This window comes from Vicugna pacos, chromosome 7 (assembly GCF_048564905.1).
Source record: "Vicugna pacos chromosome 7, VicPac4, whole genome shotgun sequence".
Taxonomy (NCBI): Eukaryota; Metazoa; Chordata; class Mammalia; order Artiodactyla; family Camelidae; genus Vicugna; species Vicugna pacos.
The window spans coordinates 66985676-67011677 of record NC_132993.1 but is presented as its reverse complement, the minus strand read 5'-3'; the positions used below and the strand labels follow the sequence as shown (position 1 = coordinate 67011677).

General features: G+C 39.9%; 2 protein-coding genes across 15 annotated transcripts in view; one reads left to right on the top strand and one right to left on the bottom strand.

Moving 5' to 3' along the window:
- Positions 1 to 26002, bottom strand: part of ELAPOR2 (endosome-lysosome associated apoptosis and autophagy regulator family member 2) — a 660265-nt gene that overhangs the window by 388854 nt on the left and 245409 nt on the right. The gene's annotated exons all lie outside the window — the stretch shown is intronic.
- GRM3 (glutamate metabotropic receptor 3) overlaps positions 1 to 26002 on the top strand; it is an 87933-nt gene that overhangs the window by 52069 nt on the left and 9862 nt on the right. Inside the window, exons 3-4 of the mRNA XM_006211871.4 lie at positions 11516 to 12582; positions 22011 to 22185. Coding sequence (XP_006211933.1) covers positions 11516 to 12582; positions 22011 to 22185 — 1242 coding nt within the window. The remainder of the gene's footprint in view (positions 1 to 11515; positions 12583 to 22010; positions 22186 to 26002) is intronic.

Here is a 26002-nt window from a genome sequence, read left to right as displayed (position 1 = left end):
CTGGTGCATGTGCCCTGTAACTCCAACTTGAAAGAAAACAAACATTTGATATTTGAAACCTGCCATGAAACCACTTGGCCAATGATTGAGATTCATTCCCCTCTCTTTATTGCTCTTTCTTTAAGCTCTGAAATAAGCTAGAACTAACTAACAGGGAAAATAGGTCATTAACAGTGCCAAATCCTGCTTTCTCTTTTTCTCCTCTGGGGTGCTAACACATAAGGATCCACAGCCAAAAGAAAACAAATTCCAATTTTTGTTAATAAATGAGCAAGTGCTTGAGTTCCGTCCCACCTTCCTGCCCCAACACTGCTCTGATATTCGGCAAGACTAGACTTGCCTGTAAACTCGGCAAGACTACTAGGCAAAGGTCGTAATTTTTTCAAAAGGCTTTGGTTTCCCACAGTCCCTCTTTAAGTGGCTGGATCTTTAGAGCAGATTCCAAGCCTTCTTATCCAAGCATCCATTGGTCTCAGTAGTGAATGCTGGGACTTCCTTCCTCACCTGATGCAGGTGGAACAGAGAGCCCGGAGGATGGTCAGCTGCTAGGCAGATGCCACCGTGTCTGTAGCGCCTGGAGGCTGGATGTGCAAATGTGGGCATGAAGATGACTGAGGCTGGCCCTGGAATTTGATACCTCCATCAGTCGGCCACAGGAGGTAGAGGAATATCTGCAGATTCTCTTTTGTAGAGGAGAAAAATAAGATGGGAAAGGATGGAAACTAAGCAGCAAAAATGCCCTTTCCTTAGGGCTGAGGTAAAACATGTTCTGGGAACCAAAGTACTCCTTTGCCCCCAAAAGATACTATTTCAGGAAAGCTGGACAAATCTTCTGCCCCATCATCAATAATGTATCTGTGATGGCCTTTCACACTGTCCTCGATGGTCTCTTTCAATATGAACATCCCTGAAAGGGGTAACCTAAACAGAACCTAGTACTTGGATGGGAATTGGTTTTGCTTGGGGCCACATGGGAAGCTTGGGTATTGGTGTTACTGAATGCAAGTTGGAGTGCCCAATGCACAGAGTCCAAACCAACCGAAACGCTGGAGTTTGGAGCAAAGAAAGGTTTATTGCAGGGCCAAGCTAGGAGAAGGGGTTGGGGAGCAGGCAGGGAGGACTCGTATCCAAAAAGCACTGAACTCCCCAGAGGGTTTCAGCAAAGCATATTTAAAGGCCAGGTGAAGGAGGGGTGGGTCGAAGGGTACGTGATCACCTCGTGCATGTCTCTGGTTGATGCTGAGGTAAGGGAGCAGCCAACATTCTCAACTCCTAGCTCCAGAAGGTCTGAGAGCCAGGTGCTCACAATCATCAAGTAGTTAATTTCTAGCATTTGGAGTTGGTTTTCAGCATATGAAAAACTTAGGAAATATGCATGAGATAGTATTATCTGGGTACTTCAGAGAGGAGCTACAGCAGAGGATACAGGGGAGGGGTCTGTCCTAGGAAGGCCCCAGAGGGTCCTGCTTGGTTACATTGGGAACAAGAAGGTTTGCTGAGGAAAAAAAAGAGGAAAAGAAAAAGGAAGTGGAAGCGCCCCCAGGATAGTCATGTCTCCTTCAGAATTACACACCTGTTTGGACGCTGATATGCAAATGCTGTCATTTTCTCCTCTGATTTCAAGGATGACTTGGGGTAAAGTTCTGGATGTTAACAATGCCCCACCCCTGGTTTTTCAATAAAAATGGTATCTGGGAAATGTGGGAATTTATGCAGGAAAATTATGTGTATGACTTAATAATAGATAAAATTAACTTGGTGATAGAATCCTAACATATCCCCTAAGCATAACAATTATATATTATATATAAGTGTATATTAATATGTTATATGATATATGCTATAGGTTCTATGTAAGTATACATTATCTAATTATGTAACATATTGATATATAATTATATATAATACATATAATTAGTACACCTAAGGGATATGTTAGGGTTCTAGCATCAAGTTAATTTGGTCTACTTTATTAATTTAACTCAATTGGAGGAACAGTTAGAAGACTCGTCTGAGCTAAAATGGTTTCTGGGGTTGATTAATTTCTAGGAATATTTTCTAAGAAGGAACAAAATAGCCAGATTTATGATACCCTTTGCACCCTTATTTTTAGAATAATTCAAAATAGAAATTATAGCACAAATTGAGGTGAAAGATGTAAAGCAATTACTTTCAATTTTGTCACCTTAATTATTTCCAGCAGAACAGAAACCCTTTCAGAGAGATGTGGGTCTGGAACCTTTTAAAAGTGTGTGGACGTGCTGGATGCCCTGACAAGGTCACTTGTTCAGGGATGCAGCCAGTCTCGGTGAGGACAAGACCAGGCTATGCTACAGTGGTTTAGGAAAAACATGACAATGTAACAATAGACCTGCATGTTGGGAGGAGAAGTCATTTCTTTTCCCGGTAGGAAAACCTCACAGAGAGTCAGATGCATGTTCAGGCGTGCGTAAGGCAAGAGAATAGAAATTAATTTGCTTCTCCCGTAGAAACTGCAGTCTCCGCGTGCTCAGCCACCGTGCTTATCTTTGGAAGTTCATCCTCTGAGGCTGAATAAAATTTCTGCTATTTGGCTTTTTATGTACAGTAGTACATTGTTTGCTTAAAAACAGAAAGCTCATTTGATCAAGTATCCTTGCTACCGTGATCATGTTCTTCAAAATATTAGCTCCGCTACTAGCTGTCAAATGAGGTTTTAATAGTTGGCACTGTGGGCTTCCGTCACCTCTCGGAAAGGGATTTTCCCAGCCGTTTACGCCTTCTGTCCCTATCATGGTTCACTCTCCTACAGCATTTAGAAGTGGAGCACAGCGGGTGAAGTGATTTAAGGGCAAGACAATGGGAAACGGATGCCTCTTTTAAAACAAAGTCCTGGCCACATACTTCGATCTAGCATTGTGTTGGGGAAAGCATTTTTTTAAAATCTACGCTCTAATGTTTGACATAGTCACATTTTCAAACATGAGGCCAGATTAAATTTGCCCTAGAATTCACAAATTTTTTGCACAAAATTGAAAACCTTTGGTGAGGGTTGCAAAGTCACAGTGTTCTTGGGTGCTTAGATTTGTGCCGGAGGCACGGCATTCAATAGGAGACAGCTCCCACAAACACCCCACTGCCCGCTCCCCGATAACGACTCTTCTGGCTGTGAGCCTGCTCTAAAAGGGTACACGACACCTGCCCCTGCGACGCACAGCAGATGGCTGCTTTCCTACACAGTGACTGACAGCAAGGAGACACCCAGCTGACTTGACTGGTTTTCAAAAAGGATAAAAGGAAAATCACGGAGATCTGCGGGACACAGGGTCTGTACTAGAGGTGAGAGTGAGGTGGGGACAGGGTTCGGTAAAGCTGTTGACAGATGTGAAAGGCAGAGGACTTTGAAGGAGAATACTAAAAGGACTCTGTCAGCTGGAAATGACTGTAGGAAGGAAAAGAGACTAGGTAATCGTAACCTGGACATTATAGCAACAAAGAATGTATCTGGCATTGGTGTTTTTCATTTACAAAGAGGTGTGAGATTATCCAAATATTTCCAAGAATCCAAACATAAATTACCACAGACCAGGGTTTCTCAGTTTTGGCACTACTGACATTCTGGGCTGGGTGGCTGTTTGTTGTGAGGGTGTGTTCTGTGTGTTGTGCTCTGGTTAGCTACACCCCAGGCCTCTGCCCACTAGATGCCAGCAGGATCCCGCCCTGAGTCGTAACAACCAAACTGTCTCCAGACAGTTGCAACCACAATGCAGATATTTTCTTGGGGGGCAAAACCACCCATGGCTGAGAACCACTGGCCTAGACCAGTGGCCTGTAACCTTGGCTGCATAATATCACAGTGAACTCTCAAAATACAAGTGCAAAGAGCCATTTCCTAAGATTGATACTTGATCGGTTTCTGATATGGCTCCATCATTGGCATGGGTTTTAAGTTCCTGAGATGATACTTTTCAGTCTAATGAGTCTAACGATCAGCTTAGGAAACAGTGAGTGAATGCCTACTATGTGCCCAGCCCTGCCTTAGATGATGAGGGTGCAAAGATAAATGAGACATCGTTCTTAGCCTAGAGAGGTTTAGAATCTAGTGAAGAGACGGACACAGTGGATACTTTTCCAAGATGCTATACTCAATTTCCTTAAGGTTTAATTTACAGAACACTACATCAGCACAGAGGAAGAGCTGGTAGCCTAATGACACAATGTCTGAGGTATCACTACATCTCCGCTGGAACTGCTACAGCAACAATAAGGAAGAGAAGTAACAGGAACTTGTGTCCGTAGCAGTTTCACTACTGTATACATGTACATACCTGCGTACGCTTGTACACACACACACACACACACACACCAGAAATGCACACATGTATTGGAATGGTCATAGCATCATGCAGGAGATGCTCTCAGTGCCTCCCCCAAATCCCCTTAGCACTCACTACTCTCATACATGTCAATGGCTTCCTAATGTAAACATCTGTGACTCTCAGCCAGGGAGTTTTCTCTGGCTGCGGGGCCATCTCTGGCTGTCCCAAAAGCAGGCTGCAATTCCTGAAGTTACTATCCCTGGAACAGCCATCAACCAATGACAAATGAGAGTCAAGTCATCCCATCCAAGCTGGTGAGTAGCTATGGGATTATGTCCCAGGTCACATTCCCTGCTCTCTCCCAAAGGACCTCAGTGGGAACGAGGCCCACTGGCGCTCATCCAGGTTCTCTGTAGTGGACTCAGTCCTGTCTATACTTACTTCTCCATTCCCCTATGAACTCCCAGATCAACTACTCAAACCCAAATCTCATCTTGGGGTTTGCTTCTAAGATAACCCAGCTAAAGACACAGCCTTACTCATATAAGCAAAACACTTAAAAAAGGAAGGAAAAAAGAGAATGTCCATCAACAGAAGCACAGCTAAATAAGTGGTAGAACATCCATATAATAAAATACTACGCATCAATAAAATGAACCAACTATAGCTTCTTATTATTATGTGAATGATTCTCACCAAACTTAATTCTGAGCAGATGTTATAAACAAAATAATACATACTTTATGATTACTACATCAATAGAAAGTTAATACTAGGCAGCACTTGTTCATGGCACTAAAACGCAAGATGGTGGTACCTTTGGGAAGAAGGAAGGGCAGGTGGGGACAGGAATAAGGGGGTAATATTCCATTCTTAACATCCCTAACGTTACATGGGTTGTCACTCGGTGATTATTCACTTATTCTTACTTTTTCTGTAGTATTTCAATGAAAAGTTTTACAGAATCTTAACAGTCATTGTTTAGATGATGTAACAGAATTAGGACGTGGGAAAGAGTGGGGAGAAAAACATGTGGTAGTTACATTAGCTCTCGTTGAAGAGGGTCCCTAACCAAAGATTCAGTGGCCACCGGGCACCTTCCAGCTAAAATCAGTAAAATAAGCAAAGGCAGGTCCTGAGCCTGACCCCTTAACTGGGGTTGATGACGACTGTAATCTCACTAATTTTCATTCCCTGCTGTTTGCTCTATACCTTGCCTCCACAATCTTCATTTTAAGAGTGGATTGTTCCTTTCTGCATGGCCTCATGGGCTGAAAATTTCAGCCATAATATGTAGAACGTAGGTAGGAAAACCAGTAAAATATGTAATGAAGCATTAGAACTGTTAGCCGTGCTAACTTCTCAGACCTGAAGAGAAGTCCTTTCAAAAGTCTCAGCACTCCAAGAAAGCTATGCTCTGTCAAAAGCTTTTCTTGAACACTCCTCTTCACCGCGCACCTAGGTGCTCCCTGAGACAGCGCCCACACATCCAGCGGTGCTGGGCCCAGCAGCTACGCTCCGTTGATAAATAACCACGGAAGTGCTTCAGCAGTTATGTTCCTCATCGGTAGGCAAATTAATTAGAAAGCCAAGGAATCACTTGGATTCTCTCCTGTCTTCCTGCTGCAGGATGGTTGTACGCGATTCTCTTGGCTCTAGCCTAAGGATCTTGATTTCTTCACCTCCTGCCCTCTAACAAGGTCTTTCAAAGGAAATACCATTTTCTGTCTTCTCAGCTGTGCCTTTATTCCAATCTGTCAGATTAGTTCACAGAAACTTCAGGAAGGGTCTGGTTGTAAAATTGGAGCCATGTTGCTGCTGGTGCTTTTGCAATCTTCATTAGTATTTATGGATGTGAACCCAGCAGTGGCAGTTATATTCCCATTACCAAGAGCCTGTAAAGAGCCACATTATTGTCTTACCTTAATTGGACTTCTGTCTGAGAGGAAAAAATAGAGAACTCATTTAATTTTCTCCTGCCATTGACCTATGATATTTGTAAGGCTTTTATAGATTTGCCTCATCTCTGCCAAATGGGCCCTAGGAAGGCTGGTCACCTAGTTGCTAAACTTCTCAAATAAATCCATTTGAAAACTGGGGTCAGAACACATTGGATCATGAGCTAAACAGAGAAGTCATTCTCCTGACTTGGAAAGATCAGGCTTCCTCTGAAAAATGGGGACCTGATTTTGAGGCACTAGAGCAGTGAAGGAGATTTTGGAGAAGGTTTCAAGTCTTTGTTGGGGAAAGAAAAAAAAAAACTAAAAAGCTCCGCCACCTTTCGAGTTCTTTTCCTCCCTTTAGTTTGGGTTATTTCATGCTTTTACAACAACAACAACAAAGGTGAAATCATTTATTTTTCCATTTTGAATGACGCTTGCTTCCTTGGTGAGCTCCAACTCAAGAAATAGGAAACTCCCCAGGGTTTCCTCACTCTAAAGAACTGTTCAACTCATCTCCAGAGAACCACGGTTCTGGTTCATTGCACTGGAACTCTTTCCCAGGTGAGTCATTTGGCTCAGAGGCAACTCTAAGTGCATCAGGAAGGTGACAGGATCAATACCCTAGGGCTTCAAGCTACTCTGTCACTTGAAGTCACTCCAGCAGCACCTAAGAAGGAGCTTGGTTTTCCTACCTGCCTCCTCACTACCCAAGTCAGTCGTGTGTGGATTAACCGTTCAGGTGCAGGACTATTCTCCCTTATGGAATATTTGACACACAAGGTCTACCTTTTTCTTCTAGGTTCTCCTTTTGCTCTTTTTTTCTTTACAACAGACACAGCCGCCTTTTATTCCAAACTACAGATCTGGGCACTTTTGCTGACAATGGATTTTTGTTTAAAATTTGTAATGGATTCATTTGAAGTCTTTTAATGTGTTTTCTGGATTCAAATGAATTAGACACTAGACCATACTTTGTTACATGTTTAACAAGACAAACTTGGTAAAAGGCAAATTTATATTAAAAAACATAATTCCACTAAAGGACTGTTTGTTCACCACCCACGTATCAAGCACTTGTTATAGTATTTGCAGCAGTAGCATTTTCATAACTTATTTACTTTGCAAGCTGTTCTGCTAGACCTGGCTCTGTTATTCCTTATACTTTTTTCTAACTTTATAATTCCTTTATTTTTATCCAAATAACACATGAACACAATTTTTATGTGAATTTGACAAGCTTATAAGAAAGAGCAATAGTCTCTTGTCACCCTTTCCAAGGCCAAGTCCGTTCCATTATGCACCTTGACTCTTTTGACAATGTCTTATACTTGTTTTCTCTTTCGCCCTTTCTAAAATGTCTGTTGATTGAATGGTGAAATTCCACAGAATATTCTAAAATTTTTTATTTTATTTTCTACCTTCCTTCTCAGCATTTTTGCCAAACTTTTAGAGTTTTCTTTAATTTTCAATTCTTATATTGAATTTCTGTTTCTGCTTTCATTTTCAAAACTTCATTCTTGTTCTCTGAATGTTCCTTTTTAAGGACAACCCATACCTATCTCACAGACCCAGCGTCTTTTCTTATCTCTCTGGGCTCTTCATTGTTCTCAAGCTTTTGTCTTTGGCTCTCTCTGTATTGTCCATTTTCACTCCAACTTCCTTTTTCTGGCTGATTTCGTCTTTCTCTTTCAGGTTGGAACTTAACTCAAACGTCTGGTGACCCTTGACTGTCAATTTACAATTTCCTTTTATATTATTGTATTTTGAATAGGTAATATAATCACATGCTTCAGAATGCAAAAAATATATAAAAGAATTTAGTAAAAATTTCCCTCCCATCTTTACCATGCATCTACTCACTTCCTGTCTCTTGCCATTGGTAACCACTGTCCTTGAACATCCTTCCAGAGTTCCTTCATGTACATAAGAGAAAAAAGAATAGATTCTTCTGTTTTCCTCATTTACATAAAAGATAGCATATTAAATGTTAAGTGTACTGTATTATACTTTGTTTTACATTAACAATATGACCTTTAGATTTTTTTATAGCTCCAAAATGTGTGCAACATAGAACACTTCATCTTTTTCGTAGCTGTATAGTATTCTGAATCTGCATGTGTTGAGTCTATTTATGGATATCACATACAACTCCACTGTTTTTTTCCACGTACTCATGAGTCAGCATCACATTGTTTTAATGATTGAGGCACTATAATATATAATAATATCTGGTAGTGCTAGTGTTCCCTCATTGCTTTTTTTTTTCCTGGCTATTTTTAATGAATAAGTTTTTCATATGAACTTTGGGATCAACTTGTTTAATTTTTCAAAAAGTTGGCATTTTTTTTTGAAATTTATTATTTATATATTGTCATCATCATCATTATTACTATTAAAAATCAACTAAGACAGAATCAAATACTATCCAAGAATATGGTGTGCCTTTTCATTTATTCTAGAATTCTTTTGTGCCTTTCATATAGGTCTTTCACCTATTATATGTATCTTGAGTTTTCTTTATCGTTCTTGATGCTATTTAAATAGAGTTTTTTCTTTCTGATTATAATTTGTATATATAAACTATTTTTTCCAATATGTCTTAGCATATCTCTTAGTAATTCACAATTATCAATAGAAGCATTTGATCATTACTACAATCCCAGTCCCCAAATGTGATAGGCAGGAGAAATAAACCTTGCAGCATTAGCCCTCTAGAAAGACAAGGTTAATTAATACATTTTATTTGTGTTTGGAAGAGTAAATCCTTAAATTTTAATTTTTAAATATTTTTGTTATGAAATACTGAATGATAGAAAGAATATACTTAATTCAATGCAAGTTATGAAGCACAACAATAAAACAATTATCCATGAAAAACACTCCATCCAGACAAGAAACAATATAACAAATTGATATCCATTTGTGTGCTCTTCCCTAACCCATTCCTTTGCATAGACTAAATACAGTTTTATGTAACATAAGAATTCTGATACGGATTCCTACTTCTGAAAATATAGTAATGATGTTTCAACTCCTGTGTTCATTTGTCCTAACAGATATTAAAGCATACTCTAAAGCTGTAATAGTTGCAAAAAGATCATACTGCTGTAGAAAGAGATCAAGAGAAACAATAAATAACATAACAAATATCATGTAATTAAATATCCAGCAAATGTTATAAACCAGTAGAAAATGATCAATTTATTTAGCATTTTTCACTTATAATTTGTATTCATACTAAAATTTGCTGATTAGGGCCAGAGTTAGAAACGCTGATTTGCCTAAGGATATACAACTATTGAAAGACAGACATGAGAATCACATGTAGTCCATCTAAATCCAAAATGGTGCACTCATCTGCTACTTCATCCTGTCTCACTATGAACTTGAAGCCAATCCAGTACAGACACACACAGACACACGTGATGGGTTTGGGGGGGATGTGGCAGAAAACTAGGTGAAGTTTAGGAAAGTCAAATGCAGGTGAGATCACAAGATCACTAAAAGAAAATAAATCATAGTAAGTGAGGGATAAAGTTTAACTACATTTGCTAACAGACTTTGTATGGGGTATGACATGTTACTATAAATACTCATCCCCGATGCTCTACCAGCACCTATGTGCCCTACATTAGAGAAGAGGTAATATACCAAATATCTGGTAAAATGTGGGTTTTCTTTCACCAAGGACTCAAGCAACTCACTGAAGGACTTGTTTCCTCCATAAAATAACTAGTTTGAAGAAGAGTAAGATGTTTCCCACTGGTTGGAACAACATGAGCCCCAGAGAAGGTGGAACTCAGGGAGAGCTCGGGGAGGAGTCAAGAAAAACAGAAAATACTGCGGAGTAAAAGACTGCAGTGTCTTTGAAATTCCACTTTCTCATCCATAGTTGCAGTGAAACACATCAGCTAAGCCACGTTTCCCTGCTTCTCTTGAAGTTAAGTGTGACCCTGTAACTCATTTCTACTCGATAAATGTGGAAAAAAAAAAAGCCACTTCCAGGTTCACACTTTTAGAAAGCAGGTCTACACGCTTCACACTCTTTCTCCTTCCACTGAGTGGACACTGATGAGAAGGAAGCCCTATGAATTGGAATAGCTTCAAGATGGAAGGAATCTGGGTCCCTGAATCACTGTGTGGAAAAGAGATACACACAAGCCAAGACCTCAGCCGGCTGCATGAGGGAGAAGTAAAATTCCGTTGTGTTCGAGCTCTTAAACAAGTTAGGGTCTGTTTACAAATACAGGCAAGCCTACTCTGACTAATAGACTTTGTTTGTGCGTCACAGAGACATCAGTCACATTCTTCTACATTTAAGAAAAAAAATAGGTAGGCAGTGTGAAATAGCAGGCACAGAGTAGAGCAGAGAAGATGGCATGAAAATGAGTGATTAGAATGGCAGATGTTGGCAAGAGAGACATGAGCAGCAGCTGGAAGGGAGGAACAGAGATACTCCGAGATCTGCTGCTCTTAGGCACTGCAGAAAGCTCTAAGAAAGGGACAGGGCTGAGCACTGCTGATCCTGTAGGATCCTATACTGTTAGGAACAAACTTTACAGTATAATTACCCAGTTTCTATATACTGTTGGTGAGTTCAGAATACTCAGGTTGTACGTGTTTATGTGGACAGGAGTGTGTTAATTATATACACATGTATATATGTAGTCAGAATGAGTATACTCCCAAACATGAAAATACTATGGTTGAAGGATTAGGGGTAAGTTTTCTGTTTTCTCACCCTCTGAATCAACTGTTTGAGAGAAGCGTATCATTCATTTAAAAGGCAATTTTTTTTCTTGATTCTGAAGGAGAAAAATTCATCCTTTTAATTTAATATTTTCATGAAAATATTTAATTTCTGTCCCTAAATATGCAGTAAGGAAGAGAGATGAAATTTTGTCCAATTCCTATTGTGGAATCTTTCAAGAAACGAATATTTATATACCACACAGAATACGACTGCAAGTTTGTCTGTTCCTCTGTTACATAATCTGCCTTTAAAGGCAGACACTGTATTGTACTCGTGATTATCCCTGGCACTTGGCACACAGAGGCACTCAGGAATGCTAAGTGAATGAATTTATGAATGCTTGAGTACTCCAGTAGCTTTTAATATGTAAATTCAATAGTAAATGATAAATGATCTCAGCCTTGGAGTCCCTGGTTCCTATTTCAGTTTTGCTAAGTGTATGATATAAAGTAATTGACCGATCACACTAAGACACCTAAACAGTGTTCTTTTTTTCTCTTCTTTTACTTTACATGTCACAGCTCCATTCATCCAAAATAGAGGTGCAGATAGCATTGTCAAGTTTGATACTTTTGGAGATGGAATGGGACAATACAACGTGTTCAATTTCCAGTTCGTGGGTGGCAAGTATTCCTACTTGAAGGTTGGTCATTGGGCAGAAACCTTATCACTAGACGTCGACTCTATCCACTGGTCCCGGAACTCAGTCCCCATTTCCCAATGCAGTGATCCCTGTGCACCCAATGAAATGAAGAATATGCAACCAGGGGATGTCTGCTGCTGGATCTGCATCCCCTGCGAGCCCTACGAATACCTGGCTGACGAGTTTACCTGTATGGACTGCGGCCTTGGGCAGTGGCCCACTGCAGACCTGTCTGGCTGCTTTGATCTTCCTGAGGACTACATCAAGTGGGAAGACGCCTGGGCCATTGGGCCGGTCACCATTGCCTGCCTGGGTTTTATGTGTACATGCATGGTTGTGACTGTTTTCATCAAGCACAACAACACACCTTTGGTCAAAGCATCAGGCCGGGAGCTTTGCTACATCTTGCTGTTTGGGGTTGGCCTGTCATATGGCATGACCTTCTGCTTCATTTCCAAGCCGTCACCAGTCATTTGTGCACTGCGCCGACTGGGGCTGGGGACCTCCTTCGCTGTCTGTTACTCAGCCCTGCTGACCAAGACGAACTGCATTGCCCGCATCTTTGATGGGGTAAAGAACGGTGCTCAGAGGCCAAAGTTCATCAGCCCGAGTTCTCAGGTTTTCATCTGCCTGGGTCTGATACTGGTGCAAATTGTGGTAGTGTCTGTGTGGCTCATCCTGGAGGCTCCGGGCACCAGGCGGTACACCCTTCCAGAGAAACGTGAAACAGTCATCTTAAAATGCAATGTCAAAGATTCCAGCATGTTGATCTCACTTACCTATGATGTGATCCTGGTGATCTTATGCACTGTGTATGCCTTCAAAACGCGGAAGTGCCCAGAAAACTTCAACGAAGCCAAGTTCATTGGTTTTACCATGTACACCACATGCATCATCTGGTTGGCCTTCCTCCCTATATTTTATGTGACATCAAGTGACTACAGAGTAAGTCTTTGAATGGTTTCTTCTTTTCCTTCTAGAGTTTAAAAGACTCCTTTTATTTTATCTCAGCCATTATGTCACTAAATTATAAATGCCATTGTGAACTTCCATATTGTATACGGTAATTAATTCAATGTGTTTTTAAAAGCATTTAATTAGTGTCTACTCTGTGGAAAGCACTGTGCTAGGCACAGAGAGGAAGGTAACTGTAAATGGCATGGTCATTCAAGCAGTTTATAATCTATTGGAAGAAAAGTATAATACACATGCACAGACACCCTTAAAACTTCTAATCAAAAAATATCAAAACGAAAATATGTATGCTCATGTATGACTGGAGCATTATGCTGTACACTAGAAATTGACACAACATTGTAAACTGACTATACTACAATTAAATATATATATGTAAAAATAAATAAGTAAAATTTTAAAAAACTTCTAATTAAATTTAGCAAGTGAATGACATGAGATTACGACTGAAACCACTAGGAACCTAATGAGAATACTTCAAATTAGACACAGGAGGACCTGGCTACCACAGATTGATCTGTAAATTAAAGCAGGCTTGTAGCATTAAGCCAGAACCAGTTTAAAGGTCTAAACACTTTCACTCAAGTTTCAAATAAGCATCATTATTTCTCTAAAACAGATTAAAATACAATGTTTATTTGTTATACTTTTTCTACAACTTTAGTTTCTGTAGACATATAGTAAATATAAATAATCCTTAAATTAGTTAAAAATTTTACTGTATATATATATCCAGGTAGCCTAATAAAGTCAATATTCACATAGTCTTCAGTAATATTTAGTTCCAGGTTCTGGGCTTCAATATAATTACCATCTTTTCTGAAAGAAACACTTCATCATTCCATCATAATTTCTCAAATTGTTGAAACCATCCACCAGTTGCTCTTGCATTTATAATTTTGATGTTAGTATCTTCCACTGAGTGAGTGTAAGAATCTTCTTCCTCTTGAGGCAATTGGTTTTTATTCTCTATACTTCTTAAGTCATCATAAGGTTTTCCAGAGGCATTATGGCTTCTTTGTTACACCAATAAAGTGCCTCTGTAGTACGTAATAGTCCTTAAATCTTCTGTTTATCAGCAATTCCTACGTTACCAAACTCTGAATTTTAAGCTCAAAAACAAGACGAAGCTATTTAAAGTAAGAGACTGGCAAAGCTTAATGTGTCTAGTCTGTTAAATTATTCACAACCATGTGATTGAAACCAGTGGACTACATTTAAGGAGGAGCAAGAAAAATAAATATATATTCAGTGTGGGGTAACAGTCAGGTTTTCTAAGACTGCCTATAAAATTCTGTGAAAATCTGTCAAAAGAGAAAACTACACATCAGCAAAATCAAAGGTCAGTTTATACGCACCACAGGGGAGTCTGTACCTTCAGAGTGTGGGGATTAAAACGGAGAACTACAGTCAATGCATTTTAATGCCCCCATTCATTTCTATCTTTCATCTTGATGTACACATCCATGCTTATAGATCTTTAAGGATTTTTTATTCAGTTCTTAGAAAGTCAACTTTAGCAGACATGATTTGGGGGTTTTAGGGCTGTGAAAGATTTCCAATGTTAATTGTTTTATCCTGGACATATGATTTGAACTATTCATTCTCAAAAAAGGCAATGAAAAAATAGAGCAGAAAATATGACTGAGAATAAAATTTAATTTTTATGAATAAGCTAGCATTTATTTCTAAAACACAAAGAAAATGACTTTTTTTTCCCCTTTAACATGATAGCAACATCATGATTAAATGAAGCTAGCTAAAGATACCAGAAGTTTCACCACATAGCAGAAGTCATAAGGCAAGTTTGGGCAGAGGCTGTGAAGTTGAGTGTTTTAAGGTCCATGCTAATTAAGGAAACGAATCCCACAGAGATCATCTCAGGTCTCACTTATCCTTGCAAATAATGCCAATTCTAAATTTACAAAAGAAATGAGGAGGTAGACCAGAACCTCCAACACAGTAGTTCTCATAGTCAATTGCACAATGAATTTACTGGGTAGCTTTGGAAAAAAATATTGATACCTAGGGCACAGCCCAAGAGATTCTGGTTTAATTGGCCTGGTCTGTGGCCTTGACATCAGGATTTCTCAGAGCTACCCAAGTGACTAATTTGCAGCCAGGATTGAAAATCATTGCTCTGATGAATCACATGCTCCTCCTGTTCCACAGATATCTTCAGTTTGGGCCTGCACTGTTTTGATACTCTTTGAACTATTTGTTAAAGTTAGAAAACTGAGAAATTTTATATAACTGTCCAGATTCTTGGCTTCTCTCTCTCTCTCTTTTTTTAATTGAAGTATAGTCAGTTACAATGTGTCAATTTCTACTATACAACACAATGTCCCAGTCATATATATACATACATATATTCCTTTTCATGTTCTTTTTCATTATAGGTTACTACAAGATACTGAATATAGTTCCCTATGCTGTACAGAAGAAACTCGTTTTTTTTTATCTATTTTATATATAGTAGTTGATATCTGCAAATCTCAAACTCCCAATTTATCCCCTCCCACCCCATTCCCCCACCCCCAGTAACCATAAGATTGTTTACTATGTCTGTGAGTCTATTTCTATTTTGTAGATAAGCTCATTAGTGTCTTTTTCTCTTTTTAGATTCCACATATGAGTTATATCATATGGTATTTTTCTTTCTCTTTCTGGCTTACTTCACTTAGGATGATGATCTCTAGGTCCATCCATGTCACTGCAAATGGCATTATTTTATTCTTTTTATTGCTGAGTAGTATTCCATTGTATAAATATACCACAGCTTCTTTATACAGTCATCTGTTGGTGGACATTTAGATTGCTTCCATGTCTTAGCTACTGTATATAGTGCTGCTATGAACATTGGGATGCAGGTATCTTTTTGAATTAACATTCCCTCCATATATACACCCAGGAGTGGGATTGCTGGATCATATGGTAAGTCTATTTTTAGTCTTTTGAGGAATCCCCATACTGTTTTCCATAATGGCTGCACTAAACTGCATTCCACCAACAGTGTAGGAGGGTTCCCTTTTCTCCGCAGCCTCTCTAGCATTTATCGTTGGTGGACTTTTGAATGATGGCCATTCTGTTTGGTGTGAGGTGATACCTCATTGTGGTTTTGATTTGCATTTCTCTGATAATTAGCAATATCAAGCATTTTTTCAGGTGCCTATTGGCCATTTGTATGTCTTCACTGAAGAATTGCTTGTTTAGGTCTTCTGCCTATTTTTGGATTGGGTTATTTATCTTTTTCTTAAGTTAAATGAGCTGTTTATATATTCTGGAAATTAAACCTTTGTCAGTCGCATCATTTGCAAATATTTTCTCTCATTCCATAGATTGTGGTTTTGTTTTGCTTATGGTTTCCTTTCCTGTGCAAATGCTTTTAAATTTAATTAGGTCCCATTTGTTTATTTTTCCTTTTTTTCTATTGCCTGGGTAGACTGCCCTAGGAGAACATTGCTAAGATTTATGTCAGAGAATGTTTTGCCTATGTTTTCTTCTAGGAGGTTTATAGTGTCTTGTCTTATATTTAAGTTTTTAAGCCATTTTGAGTTTATTTTTGTGTATGATGTGAGGGAGTGTTCTAACTTCACTGATTTATATGTGGCTGTCCAGTTTTCCCAAGACCACTTGCTAAAGAGACTGTCTTTTCTCTATTGTATTTTCTTGCCTCCTTTGTTGAAGATTAACTGACCATAAGTCTATGCGTATATTTCCGGGCTCTCTATTCTGTTCCATTGACCCGTATGTCTGTTTTTGAACCAATACCATGCTGTTTTGTAGCTCTGTAGTATTGTCTGAAGTCTGGGAGTGTTATTCCTCCAGCTTCATTCTTTTCCTTCAGTATTGCTTTGGCAATTCTGGGTCTTTCGTGACTCCATATAAACTTTAGGATTATTTGTTCTAGTTCTGTGAAAAATGTCGTGGGTCATTTGATAGCAATCGCATTAAATCTGTAGATTACTTTGGGTAGTATGGCCATTTTAGCAATGTTAATTCTTCCAATCCAGGAGTATGGGGGTATCTTTGCATTTCTTTAAGTAATCTTTAATTTCCTTAATCAATATTTTGTAGTTCTCTGCATATAATTCTTTCACTTCCTTAGTCAGATTTATCCCTAAGTATTTTATTTTTTTTTGGATGTGATTTTAAAAGGGATTGTTTCTTTACTTTCTTTTTCTGATATTTCATTGTTAGTGTAAAGAAATGCAACTGATTTCTGTATGTTAATCTTGTATCCTGCTACCTTGCCAATTTCTTTTATCAGCTCTAGTAGTTTTTGTGTGGAGCGTTTAGGATTTTCTATATATAGTATCATGTCATCTGCATGTAGTGACAATTTTGCCTCTTCTCTTGCAATTTGGAGATAATACAAACTCTTAAATTCCTACTTGTTTCAAAGAAGGGTTGGATCAGGAAGAGCTTAGTCTTTCCAAGAATACTCCTTAAAGTGGTGGGATTTCACCCTGTATCTCTGTGGGAAAGTGGTGGGATTTCATGCTGTACATAATTAAGGTAGTTAGAGAATATGGGGCACATAGGGAGTATTCTCGAGGCAAGATAGAAATGAATCAAGAATGTAATAATACTGGTCTTACTCAAATGGAAGACAGGTTAAAGGGGTCTCATGAGAAACTAACGGGAACTGGCATCTCAGTCAGACTTTACCAGCCAGAGGAATTCATTTAAGTAATGTTTAAGGACTTTGAGGTCTTGTGATTTTTTAATTCTTCTTCTTTTCTTTTGGTTGGTTGTTTGCTTGGGCAAAAAGTGACATGATAAAAAATAAGAGAGAAAGAAAGGAAGTAACTCTTCCTGATCAGCTTCCAAGACTACTCTGCTCGATGACGCTTTGCATACACAAGCTCACTTATTCTCATTAGCACCCTGGAAAGCAAATTTCATTATCCATTGGAAAGATCAGTAAATAGACTCAGAGGATAATTAACTTCCCAGGTGGTACAGTTAAGAAATAGTAGGACAAGTTTTTTGGATGCAAATCCATACCTTTCATATTACACCACAAACTTATCTATCCTTAAGAGGAAGGATGGATTTGTAGGAATAAAGCCTAGAACAAGCAAGACTAATTGACGCTCTAACAGGCATCAAGCAGAGCAAGTGAGAACTTGGGTAAGACTCCAAAAATTCAAAGGATCTTTGAGAAATAATCCAGGCCATCCCCTGTATCATAACAGAACCATCCCAGATAGTGTAAGAATCAAACACTGAGTCATCAGGGATCCAATACATAGTTTAAATGGTGTAAATAAAAACTGGGCCATATTTGGGTGGAAAGTTATCCATAAAAATTTTAATTAATGGTTATTACTGAGTGTTTTGTTCATTCATGTTTTCCAAAAGTATCTGAGCATTTATTACGGGCCTTGGAGATACAGCTATCAACATAGACGAGTCCCTCCTCTTTTGTAATTTACAATCTAGTGAGGAGTGAGAGGAGGACAGAGATGGAGAGTAAATAATGAACACATGAAAATGCAGGAAGGGAGCGGGGGATGGGGGGTGCTGCTGTAGTGCTTCTCAAACCTGAAGGTACACACACCTGGGAATCTTGCTGAAGATTCAGATTCAATAAGAAGCAATGAGGCCCAAGATTCTGGATCTCTAGCAAGCTCCCAGGTGATGGAGATGCTGCTAGACAAAGGACTGTACTTTGGGTATCAAGATGCTGCATTTGTTTTGGGGTTGGGGGCAGGCGAAGCACTTTACCTATAGTAGGCAGAGACTTGGAGGTGACTTTAGAATTTTTTACAAAGTTTAAGTACTTACAGAGAAATTTCAATCTTTCCATGTTGACTACTTTGAAAATTTGAAGAAATATATCAAATCTCCTTCTTTCAAAAAATGTTTGCCACCCCTGATAGTGCCTGTTTCATCATACTCTACCAAAAGATGGGAAGGAGCCAGCCATGGGAAATCTACCTGCTAGACAGAAGAAACAGCAAGTGCAAATACCCCCAGGCAAAAATGTTTTAGAAAAGAGAGGTGTCTACAGCCACAGTTTAATGAGTCCATGGAGGAGGAATTTTATATGAGAGGTAGGCAGGAGCCAGATCACAAATGACCTTATAGGCCAGAGCAAAAAGCTTAGATTTTGTTCTATATGGAGAAAGAAGCCACTGAAATATGTTTAAGCAGAAGAGTTTCAGGATCTCACATGTTATGATCTCACATTTTAGGAAAAAAAAAAACCAAGCTGCTAAAGACACTCTGAGTGTATGACAGAAAGGCAAAGCAGAAGTGAGGAGAGCAGCCAGGTGGCTGCGGTAGGCGTTCCAGTCAGAGCCGGTGGTGGCCGGAGCCCACGGTAGGATGTCAGCAATGTCAACAGACCCTGTCAAGAACCATGAAGAATTTTTCTCCGTCTTGCAGTCTAACACGTTAGCCTACCACAGTTTCAGGATTGCTGGCAGAAGGCATGAGACTCCTGATTCAGAGACAAAGGACTTTTACCACTCACAGCCACCACCATAGCCTGAATGTCAGCGTTTATGTAGGGTCCCCAAGTCCCAGTTTCCACCAGGCAATGTACAGCAGGCCAGGCGACACCTGCGTAAGCAGTAATCATAATGGGATCCATGTTACTGCTTTTTCCTTTTTGCCTTCACTTTGAGTATGTCACAGCCCAGCACTGTTGCTGATCTTACCTTTATTTAAAATGTTGGTCAATATTAAGTTGCTCATACGCTTTTAGCATGAATTTTTGTTTTTTAAAAATATTGCAGTAAAATATTATTTGTTTGAATTACGCCTTAAATCTGTATCTTAAGCAAGTGCCTCTCTTGCCTCCTTCTATTCCCAGCCCTGCCTTCCCCCTAACCTTCTGGGTAGGATGGTGACTTGGTTGCTTGTAACCAACAGAGCATAGAAATTTGAGTTCTTCCCTCCCCATCGTTTCCCAGCATACTGGGTCTGATTCATATGTAGTGCAGCCACCCTTGGGGATGAATAGACTTTGGTCCTATCCCTCTATTCTTCTTAAGGCAGCTAAACTCAGGGTGGAAAGTAAGAGAGGAATCAGCATGAAGAACTTCGCATCTTCAGCGTGAAGATTTCCATGCCAGAAAGGAAGGCACAGTAACTTTCTGTTTCAAGCATGCAGCAGCTACTCATGCCTCAGCCAAATGCAGACCCAATGTTACTGAGCACCCTAAACTCTGAATTGAATGGCATGATCATCATTACTGTCACTGTTCATTTCAACTTTGAAGACCCCTTGAGTCAGAAGCCAGAGCCAGATAGCCATCTGCCTGGGGCACAAGGTTTGTGTATTTCAGCTAACTTGGCATTGACTAGGACAGACAGCAGCAACGTTTTTAAAGGAATCCATCTTAGTCCAGGGCACTTGCTGTCTCATCATGATAACATCTCTTAGCATCTTGCCTGATTTCAGCACAAGGGCTCGGCAAGTTTTCTGGGGCTGCAGCTGATTGCAAGAATTTATCTAGATTTCTTCCTGTCTGTTTCTTATCCTTTAATGCAGCACCTTTGTCAGCATTTTAAACCCAACACAGGTCAGTGACAGCCCCATACTAGTTCATGCTTCATCTACGGTTTCCCAGAAAATTACTCCACGTCAGGGAAATCTCAAGGGAGGACCAAGCTCCTTTTCCCTAGCCAGGTTCCACTGCAAAAAACTGAGACCTTTGTCATCTTGGAATGGATTGAAGTTTGGCATGAAAGACTACGGCAAGGGATGCGCCCTAAGAGGTCCCAGCTGTTACTTTCCTCCCTTGTCCCCTAAGGGAGACAGCCCAAGTTCAAGCAATCGATCCTATGGGATGGGGGGTTTCAAATTCACAGCACAGTTTTCTCCAAGACATCCTCCTCACAAAAGCCTCCTTTCTCCTCTCTTTGTAATGACTTCAGCTACGTGAGGGGTTTCAAAGTTATCGAAGTGCTGTTAGAGAAGGTTTTCTTGAAAATGTGCACATCTGAACTTTTCTCACCCCCACTGGGATATCTGCCATCTTTCATTGTGACACTGCAGGCGACACTGAGGCAGGAGAAGCACAGTTCTCACATCAAAGTCTACATATATGCAAAAAAAAAAACCCTAATTATACCAGTAGTGGACTTGCTATAAATAACTTAGCTATGATTTATCAAGACTTTCACATCGCAGAATTAAACAGCGGGCTTTTCTGGGAAGTTGACAAAAGGGAAAGGAGCCTGCAATCAGGGGCCCAGCTGGAGGGCGCTGGAGTGGTTAGGGGAGCAAAGCTTCAAGACAGTGAGGAGAGATTGTACTTCCAGCAATTCGAGTAAAACTAGAGTCTGAAGAACTACGATACAAGCGTAGCCTGATTTTTTTAAATCAAAAAGAGAATGAAGTCTTCTAAACTTCTGTGGCTCTTACAGTTAACTGTTCAGTCTTCAGCTTCTCTTGATTACAGAAGAAGGTCAGACACCACAGGGCATGAGAAATTATGCTATCTGGGAATAGCACCGCCTGGGGAAAAGGGACAAAGAAACCTCGTATTACTCTAGGATTTACCATAGTGACGCAGCGTGGAAATTGATAGGAGAAATAATTTATTTCCATTTTTCATACCAAAAGTGATTAAATATGTAGGCTCTTATTTGGGGTTTTCCAGAAAATCAATGGCAGCTAAAGCCAAGACAAATGAGGAGATGAGAGATGAAGGGTGAGGGCAAAGGAATGAAGAGATGCAGAGACCTAGTTCTGAGGTTTGCTTTCAGGGGAAGCAAAGAAAAGCAAGAGGAAACTCTGTCAAGGATGAGTGTCTAAGAGCCTTGAGAACAGAAAGACTGAACAATGAGTACCCAATGTGTCAACAGTCCAGAGAGTTGCTAATGAAATAATTAAAAGAGCAGATACCCCAGAAGCAAGTTGACAGTGTCCCCCAGTACTGAGTAGGAAAACCAACAGCTGTTAGGCAGAGCCCCCAGCAAGAAAGAGAAACGAAAATATGAAACAGGACCAAACTTGTTCAGAATACAGTAAATCTTAAACAAGCCAAGCTGACTGACACAAACCTCAGCAGCCTCGTCGCTTCATCGTTGAATGTTGATATTTTACCATTTAAGATTCTGACCTCAGTGGTTGTGCAGAAATATCTTTATACGAACAGAAAGAAAACAAACAAAACAGGAAAATCCATGTGAAGTCTTTGCAAGCATTCAAGAACACCCCCACACAAAGAATGTTTGCTTCTAAATCCTAAGCAGTTTTTCTGTGTGCATCCCGGACTCAGAAGATCCAATATGATTATTGGGTCAGTTTGGCTAGAGTACGGACAGAACTGTGGCTGATTTGGGTTTTCAGTTTGTTCTATTTTCAGTGCTCTCTTGCGTTGGCCACCCAGCTGAATTTATAGTCAGACACGTAACGAAGCCACCTTTGCTTGTAGGTGCAGACGACGACCATGTGTATCTCCGTCAGCCTGAGTGGCTTTGTGGTCCTGGGCTGTTTGTTTGCCCCCAAAGTGCACATCATCCTCTTCCAGCCCCAGAAGAATGTGGTCACACACAGACTGCACCTTAACAGGTTCAGTGTCAGCGGAACTGGGACCACATATTCTCAGTGTAAGTATGGAACTTGGCAACGACTGCTTCATATGTAGAGTTGCAGAGGGAACAGGCTGGGAGGGGTAGCCATGGACATAGGAACAGACAACACACGTCCATTCCTGTGAACAATCATGATTCAATTTTAGTAAGTGCTGTTTCGACCACCATATGCCAGGTACCGTGCTGGGTGCTAGGGATAGAGTGGTAAGCAGAAGAGTTCAAGTTTCTGTTTTGGCTGTGTACAGTCTAGCCAGGGAGATGGACATTAAATAAATCTACAACCACCATTAGGATTTTTGACCATGTTGCAGAGTCAGAGAATCTAGTTTCGAGTCCTGACTTTGCAACCATTTCAATAGGTCACCTTGAGCACATCACCTTACTGTTTCCTTCCTTAGCTGGCCTTAGAGTGGGATGAGATTAGTGGTCGGGAAAACCTGTTCTGTGTCACATAGATGCTGAAGGTGTTTCATGTAAGTTAAAAGAGGAAGATGATCAAATAAGACGGAAAAGGCGGCATCTTAAATACCCACTCTGAAGTTCAAAGCACCTCCTTTCACACGAGCGTGATAAAGGTTTCAAGAATCTCTACAGCGAGGGAACCTGTTTTACTTTGTTATTTACAGTTTCTTAAAAGTATCTGACCTCAGTAAAGCATCTCACATTCCATGGAATACACTTGGGACAATGCTGGAATAGATCTTCCTCTTATTTCAAAGACATAATGTTTTTTCAGCTGAGAACCAGCTGAGAAGTTGGCGTGAACTGAAATATACCAGGATAACGTCCCAGCCAGGGTTCTCTCTCCTACTGGCCTACAAATATCTGAAACACTATCCTTAGAGAATCATTTACTTCTTTAGACTCATCTAAAGCACAAATGTACCTAAAGGTGACAAACTTTTAAGCCATTTTCAACTAATCTGTGGTATGAAGTAGGAGAAATTCACTGACAGAAGGATGAGGGGTGGAGGGGGAGGGGAAGGAGGGCTGGAAGTGACAGAGACAAATGACTTCTTCACAGTTTTGCCTCCAGCCGATTAGAAAGGAAACTTCAAAATAGCTCAGCATCACAGAGTGAGCAATCGCATTAGTGCCCCAGTTTCTCCAATAAAGTACCACATTTTGTAGGGCAGCCCTTTCCCTAGCAAACAAAGAGCAGACTGACGCCTGACAGCACACGTTCAAGGATGCAGGGTATGTACCACTCCTTGGGCTCAGCGGCTAGAGAGATGGAGACCTTACTGTATTTTCAACTAAATTTTCAGGTGTCACAATGGTTGAGTCCAGGAGCTGGTAAAACTTAAGAAATAATTTCCTTGGACCTTAAAGAAACCTGCTTATTTCTGAAGCAACCAAATCTCTTTTCTAGCAGCCTCACTGCAAAAGCTGGCTAGTCCAGACAAGAAAGAACTGGCATATAACTAACACTGATAACCAATAAAAAACTAAAAAAAAACTAATAAAAACAGCACCAATAATCCAGCTAACAGGGACTCCCACTGTTTTCTTCATGCTTGGCATTGTGCTAAATACTTCATACATGTGTCCTCGCATGATATAGCTTCTTTTAACATTCACAACTACCCAAGGTCTCACACACACAGCAAGTGGCAGAACCAGAACTGAGCCAGCTTCTCTGATTTCAAAGCCAAGGGCACCCAATCACTGTATTGTGCTCCTTCATCCAGAAAACAAGCCGGGAAATTTCCCATGAAGTGAGGTACTCAGGAGGCTTTAGAGAGAACAAAAGGAAGTTTACCGTAGGCTGTGCAGCAAGATTTACCATGGGGCAAAAACAGTCTTGTTGAGAGCTGAGAGTTCTTGGTTCTTATTAAAACCATTTAGCAAAGCCCATAGGTCTTCCACAGACATCGTTCAAGTACATCCCAACCTCAGTAATTTAGAAATGGTGGCATTTTCTAATGCATATACTGGGAATTAGTAAATTCCTCAAGAGATAACAAGGGACTTTACCCAATCAAGTCTCTGCTCAGAGTTTCAGAAATGTCCATTTACCCAAAATCCAATATACTGCAATGGCCACCAACCTGCTTAAGCTGTCACTCAGCATGCTGATCTGCTAGTGGCCCAATTAATACATCAAGGTAGGTGTCTACCCAGCCCAGTGTTTTAGGATCATTTTGTTACTCAGTGAAATGTTAAATACATTTTTTTTCTTTCAAAAGATCTAAATTTAGACCTCATTTTCCCAGCAGTTTTTCTCTAATTAATCCAAATTAATGAAGTAGAATTAAAGTAACAAAGTAAAATATTTATGTAATATCTCTAGCACTTCAAGTGTGTAAATAACGAATTCACTGATCTTTTATCTGTAATTCTTTATCTTTTACTCACAACAGTTTTGTATTTGTGAGCTCATTTTATCTGTATTAGGTGTCACAAGTTCCATTTTACAAGTGAGAAAACAGAGAACAGAAGTGACCTCACAAGGATACACAATGATTCAAGAGCTGACACTGAATTTCCTGACTTGTGATTAATATCCTAACCATTTTAATAAATTGGAACCATTGTCATGAAATTCAAATTCATTCAATTATTAAATGCTTAGGCACCTTCTATACACCAGAAATGTCTACGCACCTGTGTACACAGTGGTGAATAGGACAGAATCCCTGGTCCCAGCAGGAAGCTTGGTGTCTAGGGCAGTGTTTTTCATACTGCAGAGTGTAAGCCACTAATGGGTCATGAAATTTACTTAGTATGTTTATCAGCATTTTTTAAAGGAAAATAGAACAAAGTTTCTTAGAGTTCATCATATGTAATAGGGTAAGCACTATTTCATGAAGTCTGCTCGAGTCTATGTATGTATACCAGGTTCAGGCAAAACATTTATTTCTATGAATTTCAAAGAAATTTGAAAGCCACTGGTCTGTGGGATCTAGTTCTACGTATAAATGTGTTACTGGCCACTATGATGAAAATTTAAGCAACTGGTTTAATCTCTCAGTGCCTGATTGCTCCATTATAGATTCATCTCAATATTCTATTTCCCTCTTAAATATTGGGAAGTATGCTGTTTTAATAATCAAGAGAAATCCTTAAATGGCTCTGTGTTCATTAGGTAAAGCATACGTTTGTCTTAGGCTGTACCTAATTTATGTTCTTCCAGTAAGTATTTGCAGGCATTTTATTCCAATGGATTATTGTTACCAATATTGCTACTGGTTTTCTGACTTACTCCCTCCAGAGGGAAAAATTAAAAACTCATGTATGGATGAGAGTAAGCTGATGTAGCAACAGAGTTACCCTCCACAAAAGACACATTCAGTTATCTATTTCCACCTAACACACTTCCCGTAGATGAGTGACAAAAAAAAAAAACAACCCTTTTATTATCTCCCTTGATTTTGTAAGTCAGGAAATTCAGGCAGGGCTTGGCTGAGCAGTTCATCTGTTCTCTGAGGCCTTGACTGGGGTCCTTCTGTAATATCAGCTGAGACTGAGTTGGTCTGGAGGGTCCACAGTGGTTTAATTCTTACACTTGGCACCTTGGTGGGATGCCTCTGTACTTGGGATCCCAAACAGCATGACAGGGCCTGCCCAGATTTAAGGGGAGGGACACAGATCCCACCTCCCAGAGAATCTGTGGCCATTTTTATGATACTGCACTCTCCAAACCCTAAATCCGTCCAGTACTATACTTTTCATAGGGATTAAGTGACATGACACACTTAATCTTACACCGAGAAGTCACCTTGACTGGAAGGTGCACTCACATTAATTTCCAGTTAATTCTCTGGCAAGAGAGTTGCAGAAATACCACATCATTTTGGAGTCTCAGTGAGCTCCCTGACAGAAGCTAAGG